This window comes from Perissodus microlepis, chromosome 7, assembly GCF_051167445.1.
Source record: "Perissodus microlepis isolate ML-2025 ecotype Zambia chromosome 7, ASM5116744v1, whole genome shotgun sequence".
NCBI classification, from domain to species: Eukaryota; Metazoa; Chordata; class Actinopteri; order Cichliformes; family Cichlidae; genus Perissodus; species Perissodus microlepis.
Window position 1 is genome coordinate 41,499,811 of NC_140467.1, and position 25,227 is coordinate 41,525,037.

Here is a 25,227-nt window from a genome sequence, read left to right on the forward strand (position 1 = left end):
CATTAACACACGTAACCGCCGAGTTTTCTCATTTTCAGGTAGCTCGGCTCGGTCACGTACTACAGCAAGATTTGACCTAATTCAGGGGCGACGAAATTCTTGAGTCTCAACCAGGATGTGACGTCTAAGAAGCGCCCTCTGGTGGGTGGGGCCAGAGTGGGAATCAGCCAATAGACGAAAAGCACCTCTTTCACAACATTCCAATCGCTCCTGTCCCATCCTCCTCCTCTCCTCTTGCTCCTCCTGCCCGCCTGACACACTACTGTGACACACTACTGTGTGTGGAGCTGTGACACGTAAACTTTGTCCGTGACCGCACAGAACTCCCGCACCTGGGTCAGGGAGAGCAGAGAGACCCTCCTCCCCCCTGTCCCGAACCAGAACCCGGCATTTTTCTAACATGGAGGCGAGAGACGCTACGGCAGGTGAGGTTATTGTGGCAGTGGCACGTCGTGCGGGGTTGTTGTTTATGTAATAACGTAATAACCAGTTAGACCAACATGTAGCAAACAACGTCTAAGCCTGAGTCGTGTTCAGTGTTTAAATGAGAGCTGGAAGGTTTGTAACTCACGCAGGGACTCTGCGTGAGTGAGTTAATTCACTTTGTGTTTAGTACATAAAAACTCCAATTTGTGCCCTGCAGGCGCTTTTGTGCGCCGTGAGGGAGATGATCAAACTGCAAAGGACCAGCACAAAGCTCCCAAACGTGAACAAACGCCCACCAGAAGCAAGATGGAGCAAATATTTGGCTTCAAGAAGGAGGACCTGACTTCCTGGCACAGCTTTGTGGCTCTCCTGAACCGCCCCACGGATCCTGCATCTCTGGGCATCTTCCGCTGCTTGTTTGGTAAACTAATCACACCTGTACAATCTGCCTGCTGGGTATACTGACTGTCTCAGACCTGCTGTGATGCTTTTGATACTTTGTGCAGGTTTGCTGATGGTCATAGACATCACACAGGAACGTGGCCTCAGTAACCTGGACTACAAGTACCTGGATGGGGCCCCCGTGTGTCGCTTTCCTCTCTTCAACTTCTTACAGCCCTTGCCGCTGGACTGGATGTACCTGGTGTACGTGGTGATGTTCCTCGGTGGGTCAGGCTCAGTGTTTCCAGGTTTATTCCCGACTTGAGAGAACACCTGTTTTTGAGTCTGAGTGGATGCAGTCTCTCTCTCTCTCTTTTTTTTAATAGGAAGTGCTCTCTGTGGGAAACACATGCCTGCATTTTTCCACTTACATTTTTACTCCCCAAGCCAGCCGACTCTTGCAAGTTTTAAATCAATGAAAAGGTAGAGCTCACTAAAGATTGAGCAAGAAAGCAAACAGACAGCAGATACAAAGCTAGGACACATCAGCCTTATTAAAGTTATACATGTTTTTCACGTATAACCAACAACTTTAAAAGTGTTTACTAGTTATTAGATTAAATGAGCAGAAGAGCAATTTTGCATAGATTTCTATAAAATTGGACCTCTTTCCCCCCCAGAGTAGTCGCTCAATGTTGGCTGTTTCTTTTGGACCCAGGAGTTTGGATGCAAGCTGCAGAGAGAGAGCGAGAGAGACAGTAAAGGAATGAAACTAGAGGCCAGATTTGCACATACGTAGCATGCACCCTGATCACTCACCCTCAGAGTTGAGCATTTTTTGGGTTTTTGCTGTTATGAGAGAAAACATCAGCCATTGCTGCTTTTAACCATTTAATAACTTAGAAGTAAGTTTAAGTAACTAAGTTACTAAATACAACATAATATTCTTTTAGTGATGAGTGAACCCATTAGAGTCAAAGAAAGATAAAGCGGGGTATACATGTGGCGTTGACAACTTTTTACTTTTATAAAATAACTTTTCATTAATTCACTTTTGTGCTTACGACTGTTTTATTAATGATTAGTGTCTTGATAAAGTCACGACACTGTGACATTAACAAGTTGCCTCTTGCAGTGTCCCTCGGTTATTCAGTCCGATCCACTGTTTGCTTGTGATGTCACTGAGCGGTGGGTCAGTCTGGTAAAAAGCCAAAAGTTACCGTTTAAAAAAAAGAAGCTGGGCCCTACATTTCCCATAATGCAACACTAGCATCTTTATAGCCTTGATGTCTAGTTAAACTAATCATTTCCATTTAAAATGTCGCTTTACAACAAAGTTAATTGCAATGGCTTCACTGTGAATTCCATGTGACAAGTTCCCTTTTAAAAAAAAGTCTTCACAAGCTGAGTTGTTTTAAAGTTTGTTTCCACCACTGGAAAAATAAAGTGTTTTGCCATCCATGAGTCAACATTTTAGCTTATCTCAGAAATCTTGACTTACTGACTCAAACTTTGAGTAAATAACCTGATATGAAAAGTGTTTTTGTTTTCAGTGGTGGAAACAAGCTTCCATAGAGTCAGGATAGTTAGGAGATACTATTCATGTGTAAAAACAGACTCATTAACGATAAGAATCTATTTATTTTTGTGGTTGTTGTTTTTGACTTAAGGTGCTTCGGGCATCATGCTCGGCTGCTTCTACCGCCTCTCCTGCCTCATGTTCCTCTCCACGTACTGGTACATCTTCTTCCTGGACAAAACCGCCTGGAACAATCACTCCTACCTCTACGGCCTCATTGGATTTCAGCTCACACTCATGGATGGCAACAGATACTGGTACGGTGATGTTTAGTAATCTACTTGAGTGTGTGTTTGTGCTTGTTTGTTTCTTTCATTGATGTCCGTGTGTGTGTTTTTGTAGGTCTATCGATGGACTGCGGAGACCCTCTATAAGAAATGCTCATGTGCCTCTGTGGAATTACACACTGCTGCGAGCTCAGGTTTGTTTATTTAGCTCATTCATATGATACGTGTTTTTCAGCTTATGGATTCATCAGTCACCTAATGACGTCTCTGCTGTTCCTCAAAGATATTTATAGTATACTTCATTGCCGGAGTGAAGAAGTTGGATGCTGATTGGGTGGAGGGCTACTCAATGTCATACCTGGCTCACCATTGGCTGTTTGACCCCTTCAAGTAGGTATTTTTTGAAGCCTTTAACTGTGATTATCCCAGTAATTTGTTTCTGATCATGCCTTCCCCTCCTTTATCAGACTGATTCTTTCTGTGGAGTTAGTAAGCCTGTTGGTGGTGCACGGAGGCGGTCTCATTTTGGATCTGACCGCTGGCTATCTGCTGTTTTTTGACGTTACTCGGCCTTACGCATTTTTCTTTGTCAGCTACTTCCACTGTATGAACTCGCAGCTCTTCAGCATTGGTGAGTTATTCTTTTTTTAAAGGAATACTTTTAATTCTGTGCTGTCATTTTACCTTCGTCTTTATCCTCCACAGGGATGTTTCCCTACGCAATGCTGGCCACCAGTCCTCTCTTCTGCTACCCTGACTGGCCAAGAAATTTTTTTGCCCATTTCCCATCATTCCTCAGGCCAGTCCTGCCCCTCACTTCACCGGGGTCCCAGCCCAGCCCTTCCTGTGTTTACGAAGAAATCCAAGGCAGTGGCACTCAGCAAAGACAGACCCCAGCTGCTGCCAAATCATCCAAATTGAGACTAAAACACAAGCTGGGAGCCATTTTCACTGTTCTTTACTTAATGGAACAGTTCTTCTTGCCCTACTCTCACTTCATCACACAGGTACTAAGATCTTTGTTTTGAAATGCTTGTACAGATAACACATTCATCCATGAAGCCCTCGTTGAGTTATCTGCTGAGACCAATAGTTGCTCAATCAGAGTCAACAGCAAAGAGCAGCTCTGACGTCTGTTGTCAACAGAGAGCTGAAAGCTTACTCATCAACAAGTCCCCACTACACTCAGTGGTGAATTGAAAGTGTGAAAATGGTGATGTGATTTATGACTTTACTTAAACTTCTTTTTTTTGTCAAGGGTTATAACAACTGGACTAATGGCCTGTACGGATATTCGTGGGACATGATGGTTCACTCTCGCAGCCATCAGCACGTTAAAATCACCTACAAAGACAGGAAAACGGGTGAAACTGGATATCTGAACCCAGGGGTGAGTTACAGGGGAAACACTGTCAGACTCGATAACGTTTGCTATCTGAGCTAAAAACCCCCAAAACAAAACAAAAATTTGTGCTTACAGAAGTGCTTTGACTATATTGTTATTATTAATATTATGCATTAGTTATAACTGTAATCTGTGATGTTTGGAATTCCTTTAATTTCACCCGACAGTGTCTCCATCTGTATATGGATGTTTCTTTAATAAACGAAACTGCTTTTCCTTGACCTTTTTAGATTGTAGTCTTTCCTAAAGTCTTGCTCTTCCAATTCACAATCTGCCTGCTGTAGGTGTTCACACAGAGTCGTCGCTGGAAGGACCACGGAGACATGCTGAAGCAGTATGCTACATGCCTCCATCAGTACCTGCCTCGTTATAACATCTCCGATCCTGAAATCTACTTTGACATCTGGGTGTCCATCAATGAACGCTTCCAGCAAAGGTACGAGAGCTTTTTGTTTTTAGCCTTCTGTCAGAATTGTAAAAGGGTGAGGTTTAAATCTGCTCTGGATGCTTTTCTAAGGATCTTTGATCCTCGTGTGGACATTGTGAGTGCTGAATGGTCACCTTTCAAACCAAACAAATGGCTCATGCCTCTGCTGGTGGACCTCTCGCCTTGGAGGACCAAGTTCCAGGAGATCGAGGGAAGTTTGGACAATCAGACCGAAATCGTCTTTATTGCGGATTTCCCAGGTTACAAACCTCACTTTTACAATTTTTCTTTTGGATGAAAAAGCCATGTATGGTGTGTTGTTTTGTTCCTCATTATGTGTTATTGTTATCTTCCCTTTTTAGGTCTCCACTTGGAAAACTTTGTGAGTGAAGATTTGGGGAACACCAGCATCCAGGTGTTGCAGGGCCAGGTGAATGTAGAGATAGTGGAGGAAAAGAAGAACTACACTCTGCAGCCCGGTGAGCAGATAAAGGTACAGCTGCTCACCATTGTCACTGTTCATGCTTTGCTCTTTATCTTGTTTTAGTACTTAACTTACTGTGGCTTTGTGTAGGTAGCTGCCGGGGCTTATCATAAGGTGTACACAGTGTCCGAGGGCCCCTCTTGCTACATGTACGTCTATGTAAACACCACAGAGGCGGCACTACAGAAGAACTTCACCAAGCTGTATGAAATCCAGGAGCGTGTTCGCAATGGAACAGGTGAAGATGCTTTCAAAAATAACACATTGCATAGCTTTTAGTGGATTATTTTAAGGGGTTACAGAATAGTGGTAAGGTTCCTGAAAAAGATCTGAAAACCTACATGCTCAGTGCTGTGCAGGTTACCCATGTACCCACAAAGCAGGGCAGAGGATTCTTCAGGTTGTGGCTTGCTTTTGTTCTCCCCTTTCTTTCCATGGATGCTCAATTGGGTTTGGATCTTTGGAATTTGGAGGCACAAGTTAAAGTTGTTCCCTTAGCTCCCTGAGCCGTTTCAGAGTAGTTTTTGCATTGTGGCGAGGCACAACTTCCTGCTGGAATACTTTCAAAAGTTGTTACTCCAGTTACAACCGCAGATGTCTGTATGTGCTGCAGGCCTTCTTTTTTTCTTTCAGCTGCTCCCTTTAGAGGTCGCTATAGCAGATCATCTGCCTCCTCCTCTGCATGTCCTCCTTCACTTCACATTCCTCTGCTCCTCGTGCCTGACAGCTTCTCATGTCCAAACTATCTCAAACTGGCCTCTCTAGCTCATTAAGGATGTAGCAATACATAAACAAAAAAAAAATGCAGTAAAAAAATCAGTAAAGAAGGCCAACACTGTAAACAATACAGTAGATATATAAAAGTTTATGATGCTACTCGTGGGGTGGGGGTGCGTGCTTAGCCCGATGGTGTATAACAAAGTCGAGGTGACTTTACATTTTAATGAAACAATCAATCTATTTCCATTCAGCTGTCGATGGCTGATCTGCATGTCACTAAAAATCCCATTCAGCTCTCTCCTGGTGTGGCTGCTTTACTTGAGTCCGTCTCACCCCACAGAAACTGAGCCACTTCCTCCCGAGCTGCAGCCTCTCATGGCTGCAGATGATGACCAGGGTTCGGAGGTCAACGCCACTGACCCGATTGTGCGGCTGTTCCTGAAGAGGCAGCGACGGATGAGGGAAGTTAAGAAACGCAGGGAGGCCGGCATGCTGGAGCGACTGCAGCGCTTTGCCGCGAAGAAGTATTACACAATACGCAGAGGGTGAGTGCTAAGCTCTCTGAGAACGCACAGATGCAGACAAAGTGTAGAAAAACCAGCTAAACAAACACGCGAACTCTGCACATTTGTCTTCCAGAATCTTGATGACAGCCATTGCAATGAGAAACCTGGCGGTGGGTCTGCCTCCGCTCGAGCAGCTGACGAGGGAAGTTGCCTACGCCAACATGAAGGAACCTCAAGCAGAAGCCAGTCAAGACGAACGGCTCAAAGATGAAGTCGGTCATGCAGAACTTTAATGCCACTGAGGCCAAAAAAAATACTCGGTGAATTGCCTGTAGGTGCTGAATCACACATTCCCATCAATGTGAATGTGTGTGTCCGCGCTATTACTACTGGACTGTTACTACACTGGGACATCACTGCCCAGAGATCACAGCGCTTTTATTTTCCGTTTTCACTTCTGAAACATTTCAGATTATGTCCAAATGTAAAGTCACTACATGGTTAGAGCTTTTGTTAATGACTGTTTTAAAAAAAAGGGTTGTTCTTAAAAAAAGGGTTGTTCTTAAAAATAAGTGCGCTTAAACAGACAGCAGGCAATATTTGCTAGAGGAGCATATGTGTGTGTGCAAAAATGCTAATGCTGTTTTGAATGACAGAAGTGAAGCAGGTGGAAGCATGTGACTGAAGGAGGAAGGGTTTTATGTTTCAAAGGGACAGATCTCAGTGACCAGGATCCTTTTCTGTTCATCTGCCAGCTCCAACTAGATTAGAACAATTTGAGATAAATTACGTTTACAAATATTCATGATACTTCAGTCAGTTTAACGTTCTAACAGTTATGGTACGATGCAAGGGAAAAAAAGTATTTTCTGTCTTTTTTCTTATGGAGATCTATTGATGAAAATAAATTTTGATATTGAAATGAGTCTGACGACAAGCTTGCGGAAAATAGGGAATTCTTTTTCCTTTTATTGGTGTCAGTATTGTACACATTACCCTTCATAAAGTGCTACAGCAGACGTCCAGTGCTCACTGTAGGCTGGCATTATGGCACAGAATGACACACGGCACACAATATAAATACATATAAATCTACAACATGGATTTCCAGGCAATGATTTGCTAAGACACACAATCACAATCTCTTCATTATTCATTGTTTGGCTATAAATGTGTAGTGGAGGTCCAGTCACGTTAAAAAAAACCAAAAAATTATTAGGTTATTAATTGCTGTCCGAAGAGTGTCCAGTGACAAAGTTTCATCAAAAGCTACCAGTCATCGAAGGGTGTTAGATTTTAAAGTTTTACATGAAATAAATTCCAGGCAGCAAGATAAAGACAAAGTTTTGTGTTTCATATCATATTGCACTGTTATTTTACTGGCTGTAAGTCTGCTAAATCACCATCTGTCTGTAAAATGAAACACTCTGCATCCCTTTTACACGGCGGCACCAACTATGCTTCCAGTTACCACAACTTAACTGACCCTCGATTATATTTGTGATTTAAACATTAATACGAGTGCGTTAGTGTTAGAGACGGGTCACAAATTGTTCCCATAAAACAAATGAACACGATCTGCAAAGTCATGCACAAACAGTAAGTGAGAAATCTACGTGTACCTACAGCTTTTACACACATTTCTTATTTTTCTCTCTGCTGGGTTGAGAACTAGAGGCTCTCTTATCATCTAAGTCGGTAGTGTGCGTTTAAGATGACGACAGAGCAAACCCTTAATTTCAGAAGGCTGAGATTCCCTGTTTTTTTTGTTTTTTTTTAATGTGGGAAGATCTGCTGAGGGAACGGAAAACGCAAGTGAAGCCAAAGTAATTGCACCGTTCCCATCTGCATCTACTAGTCAGCTGTGGCACATATTTCAGTCTTTGTCACTTCATCATAGCGAGCTCACTAGCACGAATATCAACACTACAGTACTTCTCACAGACTTCATGAAAGACGTCAATATCACAGCCAGAGTCTGTTTAAAAAGTCAATCATTTCCACCCTAACGTCTCGCTGTCGGCTCCACCAAAACGCAAAAACACCCTCTTCAGTCCCTAAAAAAAACAAAATTCACCCACTGCACTCCCACAGCAGGCTCCTTTTGGCAGCTCGAAATAAACAGAAACACCACATCACTGGAGATAAAATAGAGAAGGGCACCTCCCTGTTTGCAGGCCATGATCCATCAATCTCCTCAGTCTAACCCTGTGCTTTAGATGCCAGAAATGCTCCTGTGCGTCTGGCACACTAACCCTTTTTCAGTTCATGAGAGTGCAAGAGTCATTCAGAATACACTGTAGGGTGACTAAAACAAACCAAAAAAAGAATACAATCAGGTCCGTTGCTCTTATGAGTCTCACATTTCTAATTCCAGTTGATCCTCCCTGTTAATTTTGCTGGTTATGTTTTTTACAAAATAAAGTTAGTTACAATGTATCGAGCTCTATTTTTTCTGAAAATACGCCTCTGTGCTTGAACACATCCTAGTAACCAGTCAAACAGTTTCACTTCATTTTTACAGTGGAGAGTTTGTTAGTGGAAAACGGATAATATAGTGTTTATGCTTTAAAATGTGCTGAGTCCTGGCGTCCTTTCTTACAAAAATAAAAGAATGGATTCTTGTTATTTGCTTCGGAAGATGTGAAGGGCTCAGTGTGTCCTAACGTGTTATGTTCTTCATGAAGCACACCTGAAATGGTGCAGAAAAAAAAAAGAAGCATCCCGTTTGTAGTGATGTCCCCTCAGATTCGGCTTGGAGGCTCTACCTTGGCTGAAGATCTGGGTAGTAAACTCCGTGCACCACGCCTTCGATCACAACGTTAGAAAATTCATCTGAAAAGGTGAAGAAGAAAGAAAAATAGGTCAAATAAAGAATGAGTACATTTTGTTTTAAATGGAGAAGAAAGGAAAGCCTTTTAAGATGTTATGTGCAAGCGGCCTGAACACACCGTGTCCAGCCGGCAGCAGGTAGGGGTCTCTCAGAAACAGCATGACCGGCTGATGTGAAAGTTTACTAAAAGAGAGGAAGAAGGAGAAATCAGAAGGTCTGTGCCAATCAATCTGAGTGAAGTTCAAGTGTAGAGCAAATAGTTACTTATGTTTTAACTGGTTAAAGTGCAGATTAAGAACGTGACCTGTGGGAGGGAAAAAACGACTCACCTCGACTCCAGTGATTCTGTATCAAACGACCTTAAAGAAGAAAAATAAAAGTTATGCCACATAACCCTCCACGACCCTGGGAACAAGCGCAAATGCCACAAACTGGTCTTTTATTCTAAAGCAAACCAGCAGTTTACACTCACCCACAACTTTCTGTTTTTGGTACTGAAGGGAAATGGCGGATGTTCAGGAAATCCAGGAATATCTTTGGAAGGACCTCGTTTTCCATAATTATAGTCTAACAGAACAAAAGCAAATTTCAGTGTGTACGAAGCACCAAAACGAAGCATCCTAGAGGCGAGTTTGAATCCATTTAACTTCTTTATATCTGAGACAAACAGCCCTGACAGGTGAAGGGAATGTGAGTCCAAATACCTGCAGGTAGAGCTCCAAGCCATGTCTCCTTTGCTCCAGGACCTTGGGAACCCAGTTTCTCACATGCTTCGAGGGGATCTCGGGTGGCTTTATGGTCTTCTTCAGCTGGAGGGATTTAAAAGTGTTACACAAATGTGTACAGTTTCTTCAAAGTTATGTGCACAATTAAACTATTTTGCCCAGAAGAAAACCAACTGGACAAGTCCGACCTCATTCTCACAGAGTTCCTGTCTGACGCAGTGTCAACTCTCTCATTCAATGAAATAAAAATAAGAAGACCTTCTACATACCCTCTCTCACCTAACAAATTGACCTTTGCAGAGGATTTTGCTCAACAAAAGTGCTAGTATAACATTTCTTTATGCAAAAGCACTTAAGCTGGATGTTTAGACATTTATTTAATTGATTTCACATATTTTAAATTACTCAAAATGCCAAAATATTTTTGGGGTCACCGAACAAACCACACCGAAAACAGAAGAACGAACGTTTAGCTCTGAGAAGCTGTTCATAGTTAATTGATTTGGAACATTTCAGCTAATAAACTTTTGTATGTTATGCCCTCTCTGCAACTCCTTACTCTCCTTGCAGCTGCAAATGCAACCGTTTTTGGGTGTTTCCTGGGCTTATTGCGGTTTATCAGCCTCTGATCGTTTGTAGATAAAAGCAGAGCTGAAGTCAACTTGTTAAGGGAAAAGTTGTGGCTAGACTTTTTCATGTTATTTTAAAACTGAAAATATTTAGTAATTTAAAATAAAATCCTTAAAAATGTCTTTTTTGGATTACTGATATTATAGAACAATCACCAACAAAACAGTGGGACCATAGTGTGGTTATTACTATGATAAAGTAATTATTAGTCATTTGAAAATAGCCTATGTCTATCTGAATTGTGTATTTTAGCAAAGATTCTTTAAATGTTTATAAATTACTAAGTAAAAAACAATTTGAAAAAGTGTCTGTTCTTTCCAAACATCAGTCAGGTTTGGAAAACAACACAGCACAATAACTGTTGCTATTAATGTAGGGAATGACATTGCTGAGACAATGGACTGTGTGTTTGTGCCACCTTAGTCAGTAAACAGATTACACAATGTGAACTTTTCTGTGAATGCATGATCTTCCTCCTCTTTTCTTCCAGTATCATAAGGAAAGGAGTTCCCCAGGACTCCATATTAGGACCACTACTTTTCTCTCTATGCATGTAGCTATGAACACACACACACACACACACACACACAGTATGTATATGTGTATATATATATATATATATATATATATATATATATATATATATATATATATTTATTAGAGATGGCACGACACCACTTTTTTATGTCCGATACCGATATCATAAGGAAAAGGAAAGGAAGGATGGCATATGACGTGTATAAATTTGGATATCTGCCGATACCGATATGAATCCGATATAGTGTTTTTTAATAAATAAAACTTTTTTTTATTTATTGCTGCATTTTGTATAAGTTCATACTCAAGTTTAAAAACAACAACACTAAAGCTATTCTGTTATACCTGTATGCAAAAAATACACTGCACCCAAAATATTCCATAGTACAGCAACACTGATCAATCTAATAAACTTAAACCTACTCCATCCTCCCTATTCTGGTATTTTAAAGAGTACTTAGCAGAAATATTAAGCAACCTAACTAATAGGGTTGCAAACTCCCAGCAAAAAGAAAAAAATAGGGAACCACCCCCCACCTCATGACGCTTAATCGACGTAATCAACTTTAATTTGATGCAGTGTGGAAAAAAAAAATGCACAGAAATAAATTATTTTTCCACAATAATTAAGTAGATTCAATATCTTTCTTCAACAGAATTGCAGACTGCACAGATGGTACCTTCCCAAAGGAAAAAGTAGTATAGCTTACTAGGGTATATTAGACTTAACAGTTACTATATACAGTAATGGACTTCTATATATTTTACATAAGATTAAAACTTTGGGTGTAAGATTCGGATAATTATTTATTAAAAGCTAGACATTTTAAATGAGAATAAGAAAGAAAAGTATGTCTCTGTACCCCCCTTTTCCCTGTTCATGCCCTATCGGCCCCCCAGGCTAGACTTTGCTAGATCCGCCCCTGCACAGTTACCAGCCGTCAGCTACGTAAAAAGCTGCGTAGAAAAAGATCCTGGTGTAGAAAGTAATATTAAATAAATTCTAACAACAGCTTATCAAGCTTAAACGTGCTGCTGTTGTTCAGCCGCTGGTTTCTTCTTTCTGGCGCGAAGTGGGCCAAAAACTAACAAGAGAGACGGACTCGCGACAGAAAAGCTGATCAGCTGATCATTGATCAGTTTCACGATTGAAGTAGCAGCAGGTGAGGGAAGGAGAGAGAAGAGGCAGTCGCTCCATATATCGGTTGTTAAGCTTAACGCAGGAATGCTTTACAAACATTCAGAGATGAACTTACACACTTGCTTTACTTCTCTCTGGGAAAACTTCCTCGGAGATGAAATGCCACAGGTTTGGTAGTGAGGCTACAAATACACAGCCGCTCTATCACGTGATGTATACTGCTCCAACGTGCTACGGTTATGAGCCGAGTTACGCCGTGTCGCAAGTTTTGTGAGGTGCTTTTTTGATATTTAATGGATCATTACATTTTTTATTTCTCTCCGATATCCGATCCAGTAATTTACGTCAGTATCAGACCGATACCAATACGTAATATCAGATCTGTCCATCTCTAATATATATATGGATTTTTTAGTTGCTGTTTTTGTAACGGTATAAAAAAAATGAAAGGTGGTAGATTGGCCAGATGCTGGTACATGTGTACAAATAACTCTGGTGTTTGGTGGTGGCTATGGCGGAGCTTCCACAGAGGCCAGCACGTGGATGAGAGAAAGGGGAGGCAGGAGGAGGAGAGACCCGTTTCTGACTCAAGTCCCATCTCTCTTGTTTGTTTATCGCCCACTTTGCGCCAGAAAGAGGAAATCAGTGAATGTTGCTCTAAACAACAGCAGCACATTTAAGCTTGATAAGCTGTTGTTAGAATTTATTTAATATTAATTTCTAGTATCAGCTGGTGTTTGCTGGAGCCACAGCTGTAAAAGCTGCTGGTCATGATGTTGGTTTGGTTATCTGGTGAGAGGGAAACATGAAGATGAAACCAGGAGATGTCCTGATGTTACTGAATCATCAGAGCTGAACAGGTGATGGAGAAACAGGTTTACCTTTTAGGTGACATGAATGAGTTGAAGGAAGTTATGAACTGTTTCTGAGACACAAATAACACCAGGATTCTTTTTTTTTTACGTAGCTGACAGCTGGTAACTGTGCAGGGGCCGGTGTAGCAAAGCTTTGCCAGGGGGCAGGTAGGGTATTAACAGGGAAAGGTGGGCACAAAGATATACTTTTCTTTCTTATTCTCATTTAAAATGTCTAGCTTTGAATAAATAATTATCTGAATCTTACAACCAAAGTTTTCATCTGATGTAAAATGTATAGAAATCATACATATACCAACAGGACTGTACATCACTGTCACAACAGCGTTTGTTTTCATTCAAAGGTTTTATGGCTTTTCCTATAATACCTGGCCGGTCTCTAGTCAAAATGCCCGGGCCGATTTTTTGTCCCAGTCCAGCCCTGCTGTCCTATAAATAATCTTTGTGTGTTTTCCTCCCTTAAGCATGGCTTCTTGTCAGCTGCCATTCCACTGAGACCATTCCTGATGAGGCTTCAGTGAACAGTAGATGGATCAGCTGAAGGCCCAGATGCATCTCTCACCTCCTGTGTCAGTTCTTTGCTGGATTTTTTCATAATTTCTTAAGGACAACTTCGTCTGTGCAAGATAGTTTTTTTTTTAAGGCCTGACACTTATTAGTGTGTCCTTATCTGTCCAGTTTCCTCAATCTCTTAAGGACACACTGCACCAGCACTCTCTGGTAATATATATGGCACGTTTTCAGCTAATAGCTCTTTGGGAATCACCAAGTTGGTGCAAAAATCTATCACATACCTGTCAAACTGTGGTATCATTGGCATTTTTTGTAGATTCAACTAAACAATGTGTTTTTAGAGAATGTGTTTTTGCAACAGACTCCTAAGCGCCTAAAGATTTAAAACTGGTTGCTTTGCTAAGTTGTTATGTGTAAACACAACACTAGTTCAGGCAGGTGTGTTCTTATGTTTGAGTGATTCATAAACCATTGTTAAGTTAAATTAGAATATCATGGTTGATGTGTAAAATCTGTAGGTTTTTCACACATTAATGGCAGAAGTTAAACACTTGAACGCTTTAGTAAATTTTTAGCTCACAGGAAAGAATGATTGTGCGAAAAAAAAGAATCAGAACTGAAAGCTGAATCTCACCATTTTATGCAAAGCGTGGAATTCGCTGTAGCGTTTCTCAACAGCATGCTGTCTGCCGTTCATCAACACATCAATTTTAAAGACCTGAAAGAAAAAAGATAAGTCAGCTTAGTGACTCATTCGACTGAAAATTTCTCCGCTCTACCCATACACTCAGCAGTGACAGTAACGTCAATGTCAGCATTAATTCCACAACAAGAGGAAACATCTGGCTGTTGTGACAGAAAAAACAAATTGATCTGTCAGAGTTACTGTTAACATCCCTAAACAGGCTGCCTTCCACTTCCCTTCCTTCAGTAAGAGATTCACAGCACGCACGCTGCCGTTCTGGACAGCATTTTGCAAAGGAGGAAATTCACAATAAATGACGGCAGCGCTGTGAACACACACACCGCATCATCCAAGACGGAAAAGCCAAAAAGTAATCATTATTAACAAATGCTGGAAGAATCCAAACAGGTGTTGGATCTTATTTAAAAATATATTTTAAATAAAATATATAATCATCTCATAAACCTGAACACAGTGTCCATACGTGAATACTGAGAAATAAATTCAGAAAACGTTCTTTTTATGGGTATTACACAATATCTTGGAGGTCAGGAAGTCAAACTCAAAAGCACTGCTCTAAGGTCCTCATGACTTCCAGCAATAAAACATCACGACATTAAAACAGGAAAAAAAAAGCCTTCCTCAAAATGATGCCACAAAACTGGGAACTGTTGCCTAATTGAACAGTGGTTCCCAATAAAGGGGATAGGACTCCTTAGAGCAGGGGTGTCAAACACAAGGCCCGCGTTTGACACGGCCCACAAAGACCCGCACAGCTGTGGAAAATGTAAAGGAGGGCATAGATTTTGTACTTTTAACTGTATTTTCACTGATTTTACAGCGTTTCCTGCTGATGAAGTCCACCACTGCCATTCATTCTACACCAAAGTAATAAATAAACAATAACAATTAAACCACAGAAAAGTTTTTTCTTACCATCTACTATAAAAATTTATATATATTTATATTTTCTTTTACAATGGGTCCACAGCAGGGGAAAAAAGTAAATTTTTTGGGCCACCAGAACACATTTATTTATCTGCGCTGACAGATTTCTTACATTTTTTTTACAGCAACATTTCTTTATTGTCTAGAAAAACTGAGATATATTGTTGAAACTGGTCTTCTTTTAGTATTGATTGGTATTAAATGCGCAGTCCAATTTCTTTACACTGACAGTGGTTTGGCCCACTTATGGTCAAGGTGGGCTGTAACAGTGGCAAAATGAGTTTGACGTGCTTAGATAAAATGTTGTAGTCACAAGATAAGTAAAAGATAGATATATATCTTACTGATTCTGATGTTAGAAGACTGCAGTACAATTAGTTTGATCTCTAAATGAGTAAATGACTGATTTTAAAAAGCTGAAACCACCCTTATGTGTTTGCAGTGACAGCAGCCTTTACTGGAAGTGATTTTATACAATATTTTACAAAAGAAAACATTTAAGGGTGAAGCAGTGCTGCCTGGATTAAATCCTTACCTGTGTTTATTCCCAATCAAGGACTCCCTACACTATATATCTTTAAACTGAGCATATCTCAGCTACTTATAACCTAATTAAAGTATTTATCTTTATCTTATTTATTCCTTACTCTAGATTATTATTGTTATTATTATTTATTTATTTACAGATGTCAAGATGTCAGCTGGGTGTGGAGGGCTGGTTTAAAACTCTGGAGCCTCTCTGATTAGACACAGATTCTAAAGTCAGAGTAACTTTTGCCTCTTTTCGTGCCTCATTTGCGCCATAAAGTGCGAATTCGGTGCTGATTTGAAGCGAGCAGAGTGCAGTTTATGATCTAACAGAGAGAGACAGCGGCACAGTTGACATTAAATCTGATGACAGCGGCAGGACAGGCGACACACAGACACACAGGGTTTATTAGAGAGCAGCTCACCGTGTATCCTTTCTCCACCGAGCTGTTTTCTGAGCGAAAAGACGGGATCGACACTCGCACCGGATGCATCTTCACTCGAACTGAGGCGTGATTTTCAGGTAGGTGATGTTTGATCTTGATCCTTTGGCGCACACAAACACATAGACACACACACGCACACACTCACTCACTCAGTGCTGGTGGATTACTCCAGTTTGGCTGATAAAAATCACAGAATTCAAATGTGACGAAAGACATCTCAGTGGTGCCCCCTGCTGGACCGGAGGGCACAACGTTGTAAGGGTTATCTTGACGAAAGCGCCACAGAGGACAGTTTAACCTTCAGGTGGCCCAGTGGGGTCATTTTTAATCGTGAATGTCTTTCCTTTTAATTATAAAACAATTAATTAACTTCGACAGGCAGGAATTAGAGGAGCAAGGGCATGGGTACATTGTGTCAAATTGTGTATTTTTTAATGTCATGGGCTTCGGTTTTATTGTTATTTCGATAATTTAGCATCTGTGGTGGCTGTGGAGACAGAGAAGGCTGTCTGCTAGTTGGATGGTGGTTTGAGCCCTGGCTTCTTTAATCTACATGAGAAAGGATCCTTGGGCAAGATACTGAATTCTGAGTTGCCTCCGATCCATATATGTAAGTGTGTGAATGTTGGGTTAGAATATTTTCTTCTTCTTCTTTCAACTGCTCAGTTTATGGGTTGCCACAGCCCGTCATCTGCATTCATTTCACTCTATCTCTACCATCCTCTGCTGACACCCCAGTAATCTGCATGTCCTCCTTCACTACATGTGCAAATCTTTTCTGTGGTCTTCCTCTTTTCCAGCTCCAACCTCATCCTTTTCGAGACTTTGAAATGCTTGGAAGAACAGCAAAAACACAACTCTGCTCTACAAGCCTCAGCTAGCATGTTAAGTGTTAAAGCTCACAATATTACAATTAGAAAAAGATTGAACAAGTATGGCTTGTTTGAAGGGTTGGCATCATGGCTAAACCTTGCAAAGTTGCACCTGAACCTTGGGACTTCGGGAACAATGTCCTTTGGACAGATGACACCAAAGTGTAGATGTTTGGCAATAATGCACAACACCATGCAGGAGGAAATAAAACACAGCATATCAGCACAAAACACCTCATGCAAACTGTGAAGCGTAGAGGGGTGATGATTTTAGCTTGTTTTACAGCTGCAGGACTTGGGAACCTTGCAGACATCAATATGAAGCCATTTCTCTGACAGCTAAAGTTTGACTGAAATTGGATCATGCAGCAGGACAATGATCACAAGCACAGCAGCAAATCTACAACAGAATTGCTGAAAAAGAAAAGAATCAATGTGTCGTTTGAATGAGTGAATCAGTGCTGTGGTGGGACCTTAAGAGAGCTGAGTATAAAGGAATGCCTGCAAACCTCAATGAACTAGTAATAAATAATACTGAGTGATATTATCAGTAAAATACACAATACTTTTAACCAGTTCAAACATCTATGAAGACGTATTTCATTGTGTGTCATTGAATATGTACTTTTAAACCAGCCTTTAGTTATGGTGTTGACAACAGAGTCACCCAGGAAACGTTACAGCAAGTGCATGAAACTCATGAAAACATATATGCTCGTAGAACTATATATACCATTGTGTAAAGAGTGACTTCACACTGACATCAGGCACTGATACCAGTTATACGTGATGTGTAGCATGTGGAAAGTTTCCCTCGCACTGAAGGAAATTTGCCAACTCAGGAAACAACTTTGATGACATCACGGGGTTTTCAGTAGTGATATTGCAGATTGACATTACAAATTTATTATGCAAAGCCTGTGTTACAAACAGTCAAGAGTGTATTTGATGGGTGCTCACCACTCTAGGAAGGTAATAGAAATCTATCTTTCCAGTAATTTTTAATAAGAGGGACTAAAAGTGAAGAAATGAGAGTCTCTGTTTTGCTGCAGTGGTTCTGTGCTGCTTTTCTCTGCTTTATATTAGCGTGACACATTAAAACAATCAGCTTTTTCTTTGCTATTTTCAGAAATTTTATCCAGTTTTAAAAAAAGAAACAGTGGCTTAATCAAAGACAATAACATATACATACATGTTGGAAACAAAGTCACCACGATCACAATAATCAGCCTAAAACTTTGATACAATATTACAGTTTTATTCAAGTAAGTTTCAACAAAAGCTCTTGCGTAAAGAGAGTTTCATCTGTTGCATATAAATATATTTTCCTTTAAACAACTGGGTTCAATATAACATTGTGATATACATGATTTATGCTGCGATTTTTTTCTTTAAGGCTCATGTTTTTATGGATTTTATTTCTTCTAACAAGTGGCAGTAAAAGGCAAGCATACAGTACAATCCAACAGAAATGAGCTATGAAAAATACCCCCCCTCCAAAAAAAAGCAAAAAAACAAAGCTGAGGTTATATGATTTTCATTAAGGAAAAAAAACAAAGATTTCTCTTCCCACACAAGCAAAGAAAAATTCAACTTTATCTGCTGCTATAATAATCAGATGATTCCTACTTGTTCTTTCCTAAACTGGGAGTGATTACATTTTAAAGTGAATGCATGTCTTAAGAAAACAAAAAAAAACCTGTTTTTTTTTTTTTTTAAATCTATGTTGCTTTATATGCCTTCATGTGCAGTCCTCTTCTTTGTCATTTACACAGTGTGTCCGCTGAGCCGCTGTGGATGACTGTCGTTCTTTAATATCTAAAAAAGTGAACACGTAAATAGTTTCTGTGTGAAAATCTGAATAAAAACACAATAACCGATGGAGACAGTGAGAAATATTAGGACTAAAAGTGTCACCTCAGACATCGTACTTACGTTGACATGTGACAACCTGACACGTAGGCATAGTTGCCCGTGTAGCGAACATCACAGCGCACAATATTGTTGCTGTAGTCCGATTCTGGAACCTGGTAGTAAGGATTTACACTGATCTGTGGACAATATGGTTAATGATCTGTTAGTAAAAGAAGAAATATTGATAAATGAAACTCTTTTAAAGGTGCTTTGGGAGGAAGTCGTGGTATTTCTAACAAACCTTCAGGACATAGTTGCCAGGTTTCACATCTGTGATGTCAATCCACTGGCAGTCGATGTCTGCGTTGTAGGTATCATAACATCCCGGGCTCAGGCCCTGCGCGTTGGACAGCATCCATATAAAACAAAGTATAAGCAAACTTTATATTAAATCATTTAATGTTCTTTTACATGCAAAAAAACAAAACAGTATTTGATTTCAACCTGTTTTTCCCGTCATTATATACAAAGAACGTTTTTGGTTTAATCCTGGAGGTGATTTTGGATCCAATGTCAACAAGAAGAGAGACCAAAATACAAGTTAAAATTACGAAAAAAAACTGATGGAAAATTAGTCAACGTGCTGAAAAACTGACCACAGACGGTCATGCAGGTGAATCATCAGGAGAGACAGGAAATCATTAAATCACCATCAGAACTGGCTCATGCAGAAAGGAAATTCTAAAGCTGTTCTCTCAAACGCAGGAGCCTCGGGAAAACAGCAGCGCTTATTTATGAAGCCCAACTCTCCTTTTTAGACACTTAAGAAACCAAATAATACGTCAGATTCTTCAGAATCTAAATGAATCAGAGGTACTGAAGTCTGGGAGCTCACAGATATGTCTCTTATAAATGCAATCTGCCAAGGAATTACAAAAAAAACTTTTCAAACTGAATTGTGCTGTACTGGGATACTTGAGTATAACAGATCTATTGTTAGTGTGATTTCCTATAAAAATGAAGTTCCCACCAAAAAAGTAATCCATGAAATTCAAGTCAAAAATAAAAACTATGGTTTCTACAGAGGTATATAGTAAGTGAGCTTGTAAAGCAGCAGCTAGTTGCAAAATTCAAAGTTTTTCCAACTTTGTTCTAACAGGAGCTAACTGGATAAATTTAGTACACTGTGGCACTGAGGCAGCCAAAACAAGTTGTTTACACAGTGAACTTGTTAGGAAACAGCTGTACATCTGGCAGATAAAGCATGAACGTTTGAGCTGTTTTCTACTAAATGCAAACCAATGCTTTCTGAGCAGCTTAACCTGGATTCATTTTTAAAAGGCGGCAGCAGACGACTTCTCTGTCTACAGAACGATCTCTTTACAGAAGACAGCGTTGCTGCCTATGTGTATTTGTATGCTGAGTGAACTCAGTGAGGAGTTTACGGACTCAGCCGCTAGTTTCAGATCTTATTAAATACATAATGATGGTCACCTTGTAAAACACAGTCTCCATTAAAGTCTAGAGGACAATAAAGCAGGGTGTGCTTTAGGGCACAGCTACCTTATGATGAACAAGCTGCTACTTTGTGATCTCACAGTTACACACTTCTCTAAAAGATGTTGCCACAGCAGATGGCAGCGCATCAGCGATCTGGCAAATTTCTACACCAGATGCACTTTCTCATGCAACCCCTAAGGGATTTGTGTCTATTAATGGTCTCAAATAGGGGATTTTTTTTTACATGTTAGGCGAACATGTAAACCACTGCACATGAAAGTAGCTTCCCCTCACTCATCACACAGTTTTCAGAAAACTAAGAAGGCAACACCCAATACGCTCAAACTTAGGCTTCAGAATGAGGCTTCTTAAATCGTAATGTTGGTTGTCATGGTAGCTAGTACATATTTTACATGTAGTTTATGATTTTTAAATACTTTCATGCGTTAAATTGCTGCAGCTGAGCCAAAAGAGTGAAGCTGACCTTTAAATTTAAAGCAATGAACCTGAAAGACTCTGAAGTGCTTAAATGTGCTGATGGTCACCTTTCTCCTTCCTCTGTGGATGCATCACCACGTATAACACCTTTCACATATGTGCAGTCTTGTCATGTGACCCTTTTCAAAGTAAGGTACAACCTTTACAGTTACATTTACATTTACAGCACTTATCTCTGAGACCTGAGTATGTGAGGTGCAGGCATATCGCCTGTAGTATCCATAGTCACAGGAAGTGTCCTCCAAGCAGAAGCTGGCCTTGTGGCCCTCTGCCACTGACCGATGAGTGGTGGCATCCAGCAGATCGTAGTGGCTGAACTCATCCATGCTGTGGTAGTGCCTGTGGATCAGCAGTACAGTGACAGCAACTGAAGAAACAAGTCATTAAACTCAGTGAACTTCGCATCAGTGTGAAGTTTTCAAAGGTTTTCATTCGTGAGCCAATAAACGCAGACTAATGTGTCAAATACATTTGGATCAAAAGGCTTCAAGTCACAGTGACTAAAACTATATTTTATTCCTCATGTAGACGGTTATAGGAATAAGCATCTGGTTCACCTCCAGTATCAGGAAGAAAGAGTTCGTTCAATGAAACAAAAGCAATCTGGTTTTTAACATCAGCTGACTTTCAAAACACGGAAAAATATCTATAGAGTCTACATAAATGGTTTCCTGGCTCTCTGTCAAAAGTGTTCCATCTTGGGGAGTCGCTCAGAGGACCGCTTGCTTCACAGCATAACTATGGACTGAGGTAGTTTTTCTGGAAACACCAGTCACATTTCTGTAAGTTCAAACATGGGACAAAAATACTAGCAGGTTTTCTTTTGGGCATAATATCCTCGTCATACAGCTTTAATGACTTTGCAGATGTAAATGAATGAAATGTTTAATTAGGCTACTTTAGATTTAGATTGAAAAGACAGGCTCTTTGTGTCTTAATGTTGAGCTTGAAAAAACAGAAGATTTCCTCTTCAAATGCCTAAAGATACAGCTAAAACTTGTGTTGAGACGTTGTTCCAGATATCAAATCTCTGCAAAAATATAAAAACAGCCAAAAGTAACACAGCTGTGGTTCAACAGGGGGTGCCATACCACAACTGCAGACTGCAACAGACAACCAGTAATTCTGGTAGCATCTCCTGAAAAACACTTTTAATGTCCAAACACCGCCCCTGTTCTTTAAATCATAGTCTTGATAAACATCAGCCTGGAAGTAGAAGAAAAAGTGTCGATGGAATGATGGATGGACTGAGATGTGACTTTCCAAAGCTTCTCACTTCACACTCAGGGCAGAATTCCCAGACTGAGTTTAGAGCTGGTTTTTGTTCATTTAAATGTCTTTTAAAAAGTCCCTCCTAAGTTCATGTATTTATATATTAATACACTCAGTATGTTTGATATTTCAGCTGTGTTTCTGATGTTCTTATTTAGCATGCAGAGTCAAGCTGAGATGTACTGTAAATGCATCCAAACACCCATTTTTTTCTGAGAATTTCATTAATATTTGAATATTTTCTGGATCAAACCACTTTTCACTCCCCCCCCGCAGTATCTGGAGAAACAATCATCTCAAGCTTTTCTATACATGTGTGTCTTTTTCTTTTTTTTGGTTCTTTGGGTTTATGGAAACCTCATATACCTGGAAAAACTGCAGTGCAGACACCTTAACAATTGTCTCATGAAGACAAAAAGGAGCACATAAAGTCAGTTTGGGGTGTCAGTTTAATGCAACGACATGTCACAGAGACTCTTTGTCTGAGTGACGATGAGGTGGACAGCACTGGCATGACATTATACTCACTGGTGACAGCTGTGCCACTCCCAGGAGTAACGTGGCCTGTTGGGGAGGAAGTCTGCGGTGCCCTGGTTCTTGACTTTCTGAGGAAACCTCAGCAGCATGCGGCTATCGTAGTCTCGTGCTCTATAGGCAGAACTGTAGACAGGATACAAAGATAAAAAGATTTTAACCCCCCCAAAAACACTATTATAGGTGGACACAGTGATGTCACTAAGATTTATTTTCCCTGCTACATACCCTCTTCTGAGTTGAGCCAGTTCATGTGTAAATGGTGGGTGGAAATTTTTTTTAAAAGGCAAAGTGGTTGTTTGGGTTAGTTTTCAATAATGTGTTTACCATTCAGGCTTTCTCTCCCAGAGGAGGCTATGATTAAACTTTTACAGAAATCCTCCACACCACCCCCTCTGCACCATCAGCGGCAGGATTTGGTTAATTTTACCTCATCTCATGCTCCCACTGGGCAGCTTTCACCCGCAAACACTTTAAAGTGGTTGTTATGGCTGAGAACTCTCTGAATCACACTCAAAAGCGGGTGCGCTTTTTTCTTTCACTTTTTTTTTCTCCTCGTGGACCAGTCCTGACAGCAGTCTACCTTGACAAACAATTTTCTTCAGCCGCACATCTCAGGTTGTACATCGGGACTCTCTGGACGTAGGCCGAGGCTTGGATGTAATATGGGTCAGGAACCAGATCAGGGAGACCTACAATACACCACATAATGATGACACATAATCTCCATTATAATGCAATAAAAACAGATCAACAAGTAGGAAATTTTTCACACATAAAAAGCAAAAAATGCTGAAATTTAGAGGCAAAAGAGGCACTAATTGACAAACTGGTTACTTGAGTGACTGTTTTTGATATGAAACATGCTTCCATCTTATGTTTTAATGTTAATATTTTGATATAGTAGCTATTCATATAGTTCCCTGCTCCACTCTGTGTTTAACAACTATCTTTCTGCTAATTTAAATGTCTTAAGGGCACTTTTCCCATTCTTACCATACTGATGATACCTTGTGCCATATCCGGGTCTCGCTCTCTCCCTCGGTCTCTCGTAAACGTCATAGTAATTGTAATATGGATTATCGGTGTCAATGGACTTGTAGGGATCGTATGGATCGTCTCCCACCATCATGTCTTCTCTCCTGACATCGACCTGCTCTTGGGTATCATTTACTCTCCGGCTCCTCTGCGTCCCTGTGCGCTCACCGGGACGCGCTTGGTGATGCTGGCGGTGTTCCTGGCCTCTCACGAGCCTCTGGATCGGCAGCGGGAGGCTGCGCTGGCCCTGCGGGTTGGAGGCCGGCCGGGGAGGCTGCTGCTGGGCCACCGGTTGTCTCTGGGTGTCCGCATCCCGGATGATTGTGACAGGTCGCTCCTGCACTTGCTCCTGCGTTGCGCCCCTGCGTCTGGCCGGCTGATACTCAGACCCTTGGCTTAGAATGCTAAATATCTTGCCGTTGTGTGACCACTGTAGCGTCTGCCGGAGGGCCCCTCTTTGGTCATTCCCTTGCTGTGTTCCCGGATTCCTTTGAGACTGAGCAGCCTGCAGGATGAAAACAAGTAAATAGACCCAGGAGTATGCGTAAAGCGGTGTGCCAAACACGCGCAATCCCATTGTGCACACGGTTAAAGGAAACCGACGGTGACAAAGCGACTGTTATAACGAGGTTGTCTTTGACTCAGTTATCCTTCATTTATGTCTGAAGGATATTCCGTGAGCAGTGAGGAAAAGCTAAGTTTCAGTGTATCCGTGTAAACTCATAACGCTCTGCAGCAGATGCGCTCTGTGAGACGACGGCGATGATGATGACGAGGAGGAGGAGTTAAGCATTTAGAGTTGCTGGTTCTGTTGCACAATCTAGTGCTGCTGCTCATATAACAACTGGAAGTGTGATCGTGCCCAGCCAAGAGTGTTTGATAACTGCTCAGTCTGGCAAGTTTAACAGCAGTAAAACCTTTTTTCTTCAGCACAAAGAGGAAACACGTATGTCTGTGCATCACACAGACACAGCAGCAGACGAAAGCTTTTTTTGTGAATCCATTTCGTTTTAGTCATGATGAATAATATGTCCCATTTCTTTGAAATGTCTCTATACTGTCTCCATTCCTTTCTTTTTCCAACCAGATTGATAAAAAGTCATGATAAACTTTTGTCCTGACTGTTGGATGAACTCCCAAACATACACCCTGCAACACCCTGTGCCAAAACTTTATTCACTCATCCATTATTTTTCTTTCATAGGAGAATTTCAAACCTAAACATGACTCTTTGATGGCCATGCAACACTTTCTGGGAAACCATCTGCCACATATCCACCCTCCAACCTCAACCCTAGCTGCACTGGAGCTTTGCTGAAAACGTGAAACACACATCACATGCAAAATTTTTTTTGCAAAAGTCACAATTAGTCTGTCCCGAGGAACCTCTAGTGATACTTGATATCTGCTTGACTGTGTCTGGCAGCTGACTGCTAAACTCTGTTCTTCTGCTGATAAATCCAAGTCATTTGGTCATTTGCTGCAGTCTAGTCAAATCACTGCCCTGGTGGTGACACCAGATGTATAATGCATATGTTGAGAAACTTAATCCACGGTTCTTTCTTTCTCTCTCTCGCAAACTAGGAAGTTTTTTCTAGCATCTACACAATTGACCGCAGGAAGCCTGCTGCTAAACCACAGTA

The 25,227-nt window shown here is 40.8% G+C and overlaps 3 protein-coding genes across 3 annotated transcripts; 1 reads left to right on the forward strand and 2 right to left on the reverse strand.

Annotated features, from left to right (window-relative positions):
* Positions 1 to 210: 210 nt before the first annotated feature.
* On the forward strand, positions 211 to 7,080 carry ggcx (gamma-glutamyl carboxylase). Its single transcript, XM_084935101.1, has 15 exons — positions 211 to 425; positions 644 to 847; positions 933 to 1,091; positions 2,478 to 2,643; positions 2,729 to 2,807; positions 2,897 to 3,003; positions 3,081 to 3,244; positions 3,319 to 3,620; positions 3,872 to 4,003; positions 4,303 to 4,454; positions 4,536 to 4,705; positions 4,808 to 4,938; positions 5,020 to 5,167; positions 5,990 to 6,194; positions 6,289 to 7,080. The coding sequence occupies exons 1-15, from the start codon at positions 401 to 403 to the stop codon at positions 6,446 to 6,448; spliced, it is 2,304 nt and encodes a 767-aa protein (XP_084791227.1). The 5' UTR covers positions 211 to 400; the 3' UTR covers positions 6,449 to 7,080.
* A 14-nt stretch (positions 7,081 to 7,094) lies between these two features.
* On the reverse strand, positions 7,095 to 16,218 carry snx24 (sorting nexin 24). Its single transcript, XM_084935102.1, has 7 exons — positions 15,996 to 16,218; positions 14,044 to 14,127; positions 9,693 to 9,797; positions 9,461 to 9,555; positions 9,318 to 9,347; positions 9,107 to 9,171; positions 7,095 to 8,990 (listed from the first exon to the last, which is right to left on the reverse strand). Exons 1-7 carry the CDS (start codon positions 16,062 to 16,064, stop codon positions 8,920 to 8,922), a joined length of 519 nt encoding a protein of 172 aa, XP_084791228.1. The 5' UTR covers positions 16,065 to 16,218; the 3' UTR covers positions 7,095 to 8,919.
* Positions 16,219 to 17,869: 1,651 nt separating this feature from the next.
* On the reverse strand, positions 17,870 to 24,484 carry loxa (lysyl oxidase a). Its single transcript, XM_084935103.1, has 7 exons — positions 23,543 to 24,484; positions 23,130 to 23,238; positions 22,541 to 22,672; positions 20,923 to 21,079; positions 19,044 to 19,139; positions 18,824 to 18,939; positions 17,870 to 18,706 (listed from the first exon to the last, which is right to left on the reverse strand). Exons 1-7 carry the CDS (start codon positions 24,159 to 24,161, stop codon positions 18,700 to 18,702), a joined length of 1,236 nt encoding a protein of 411 aa, XP_084791229.1. The 5' UTR covers positions 24,162 to 24,484; the 3' UTR covers positions 17,870 to 18,699.
* Between the last annotated feature and the right edge of the window lie 743 nt (positions 24,485 to 25,227).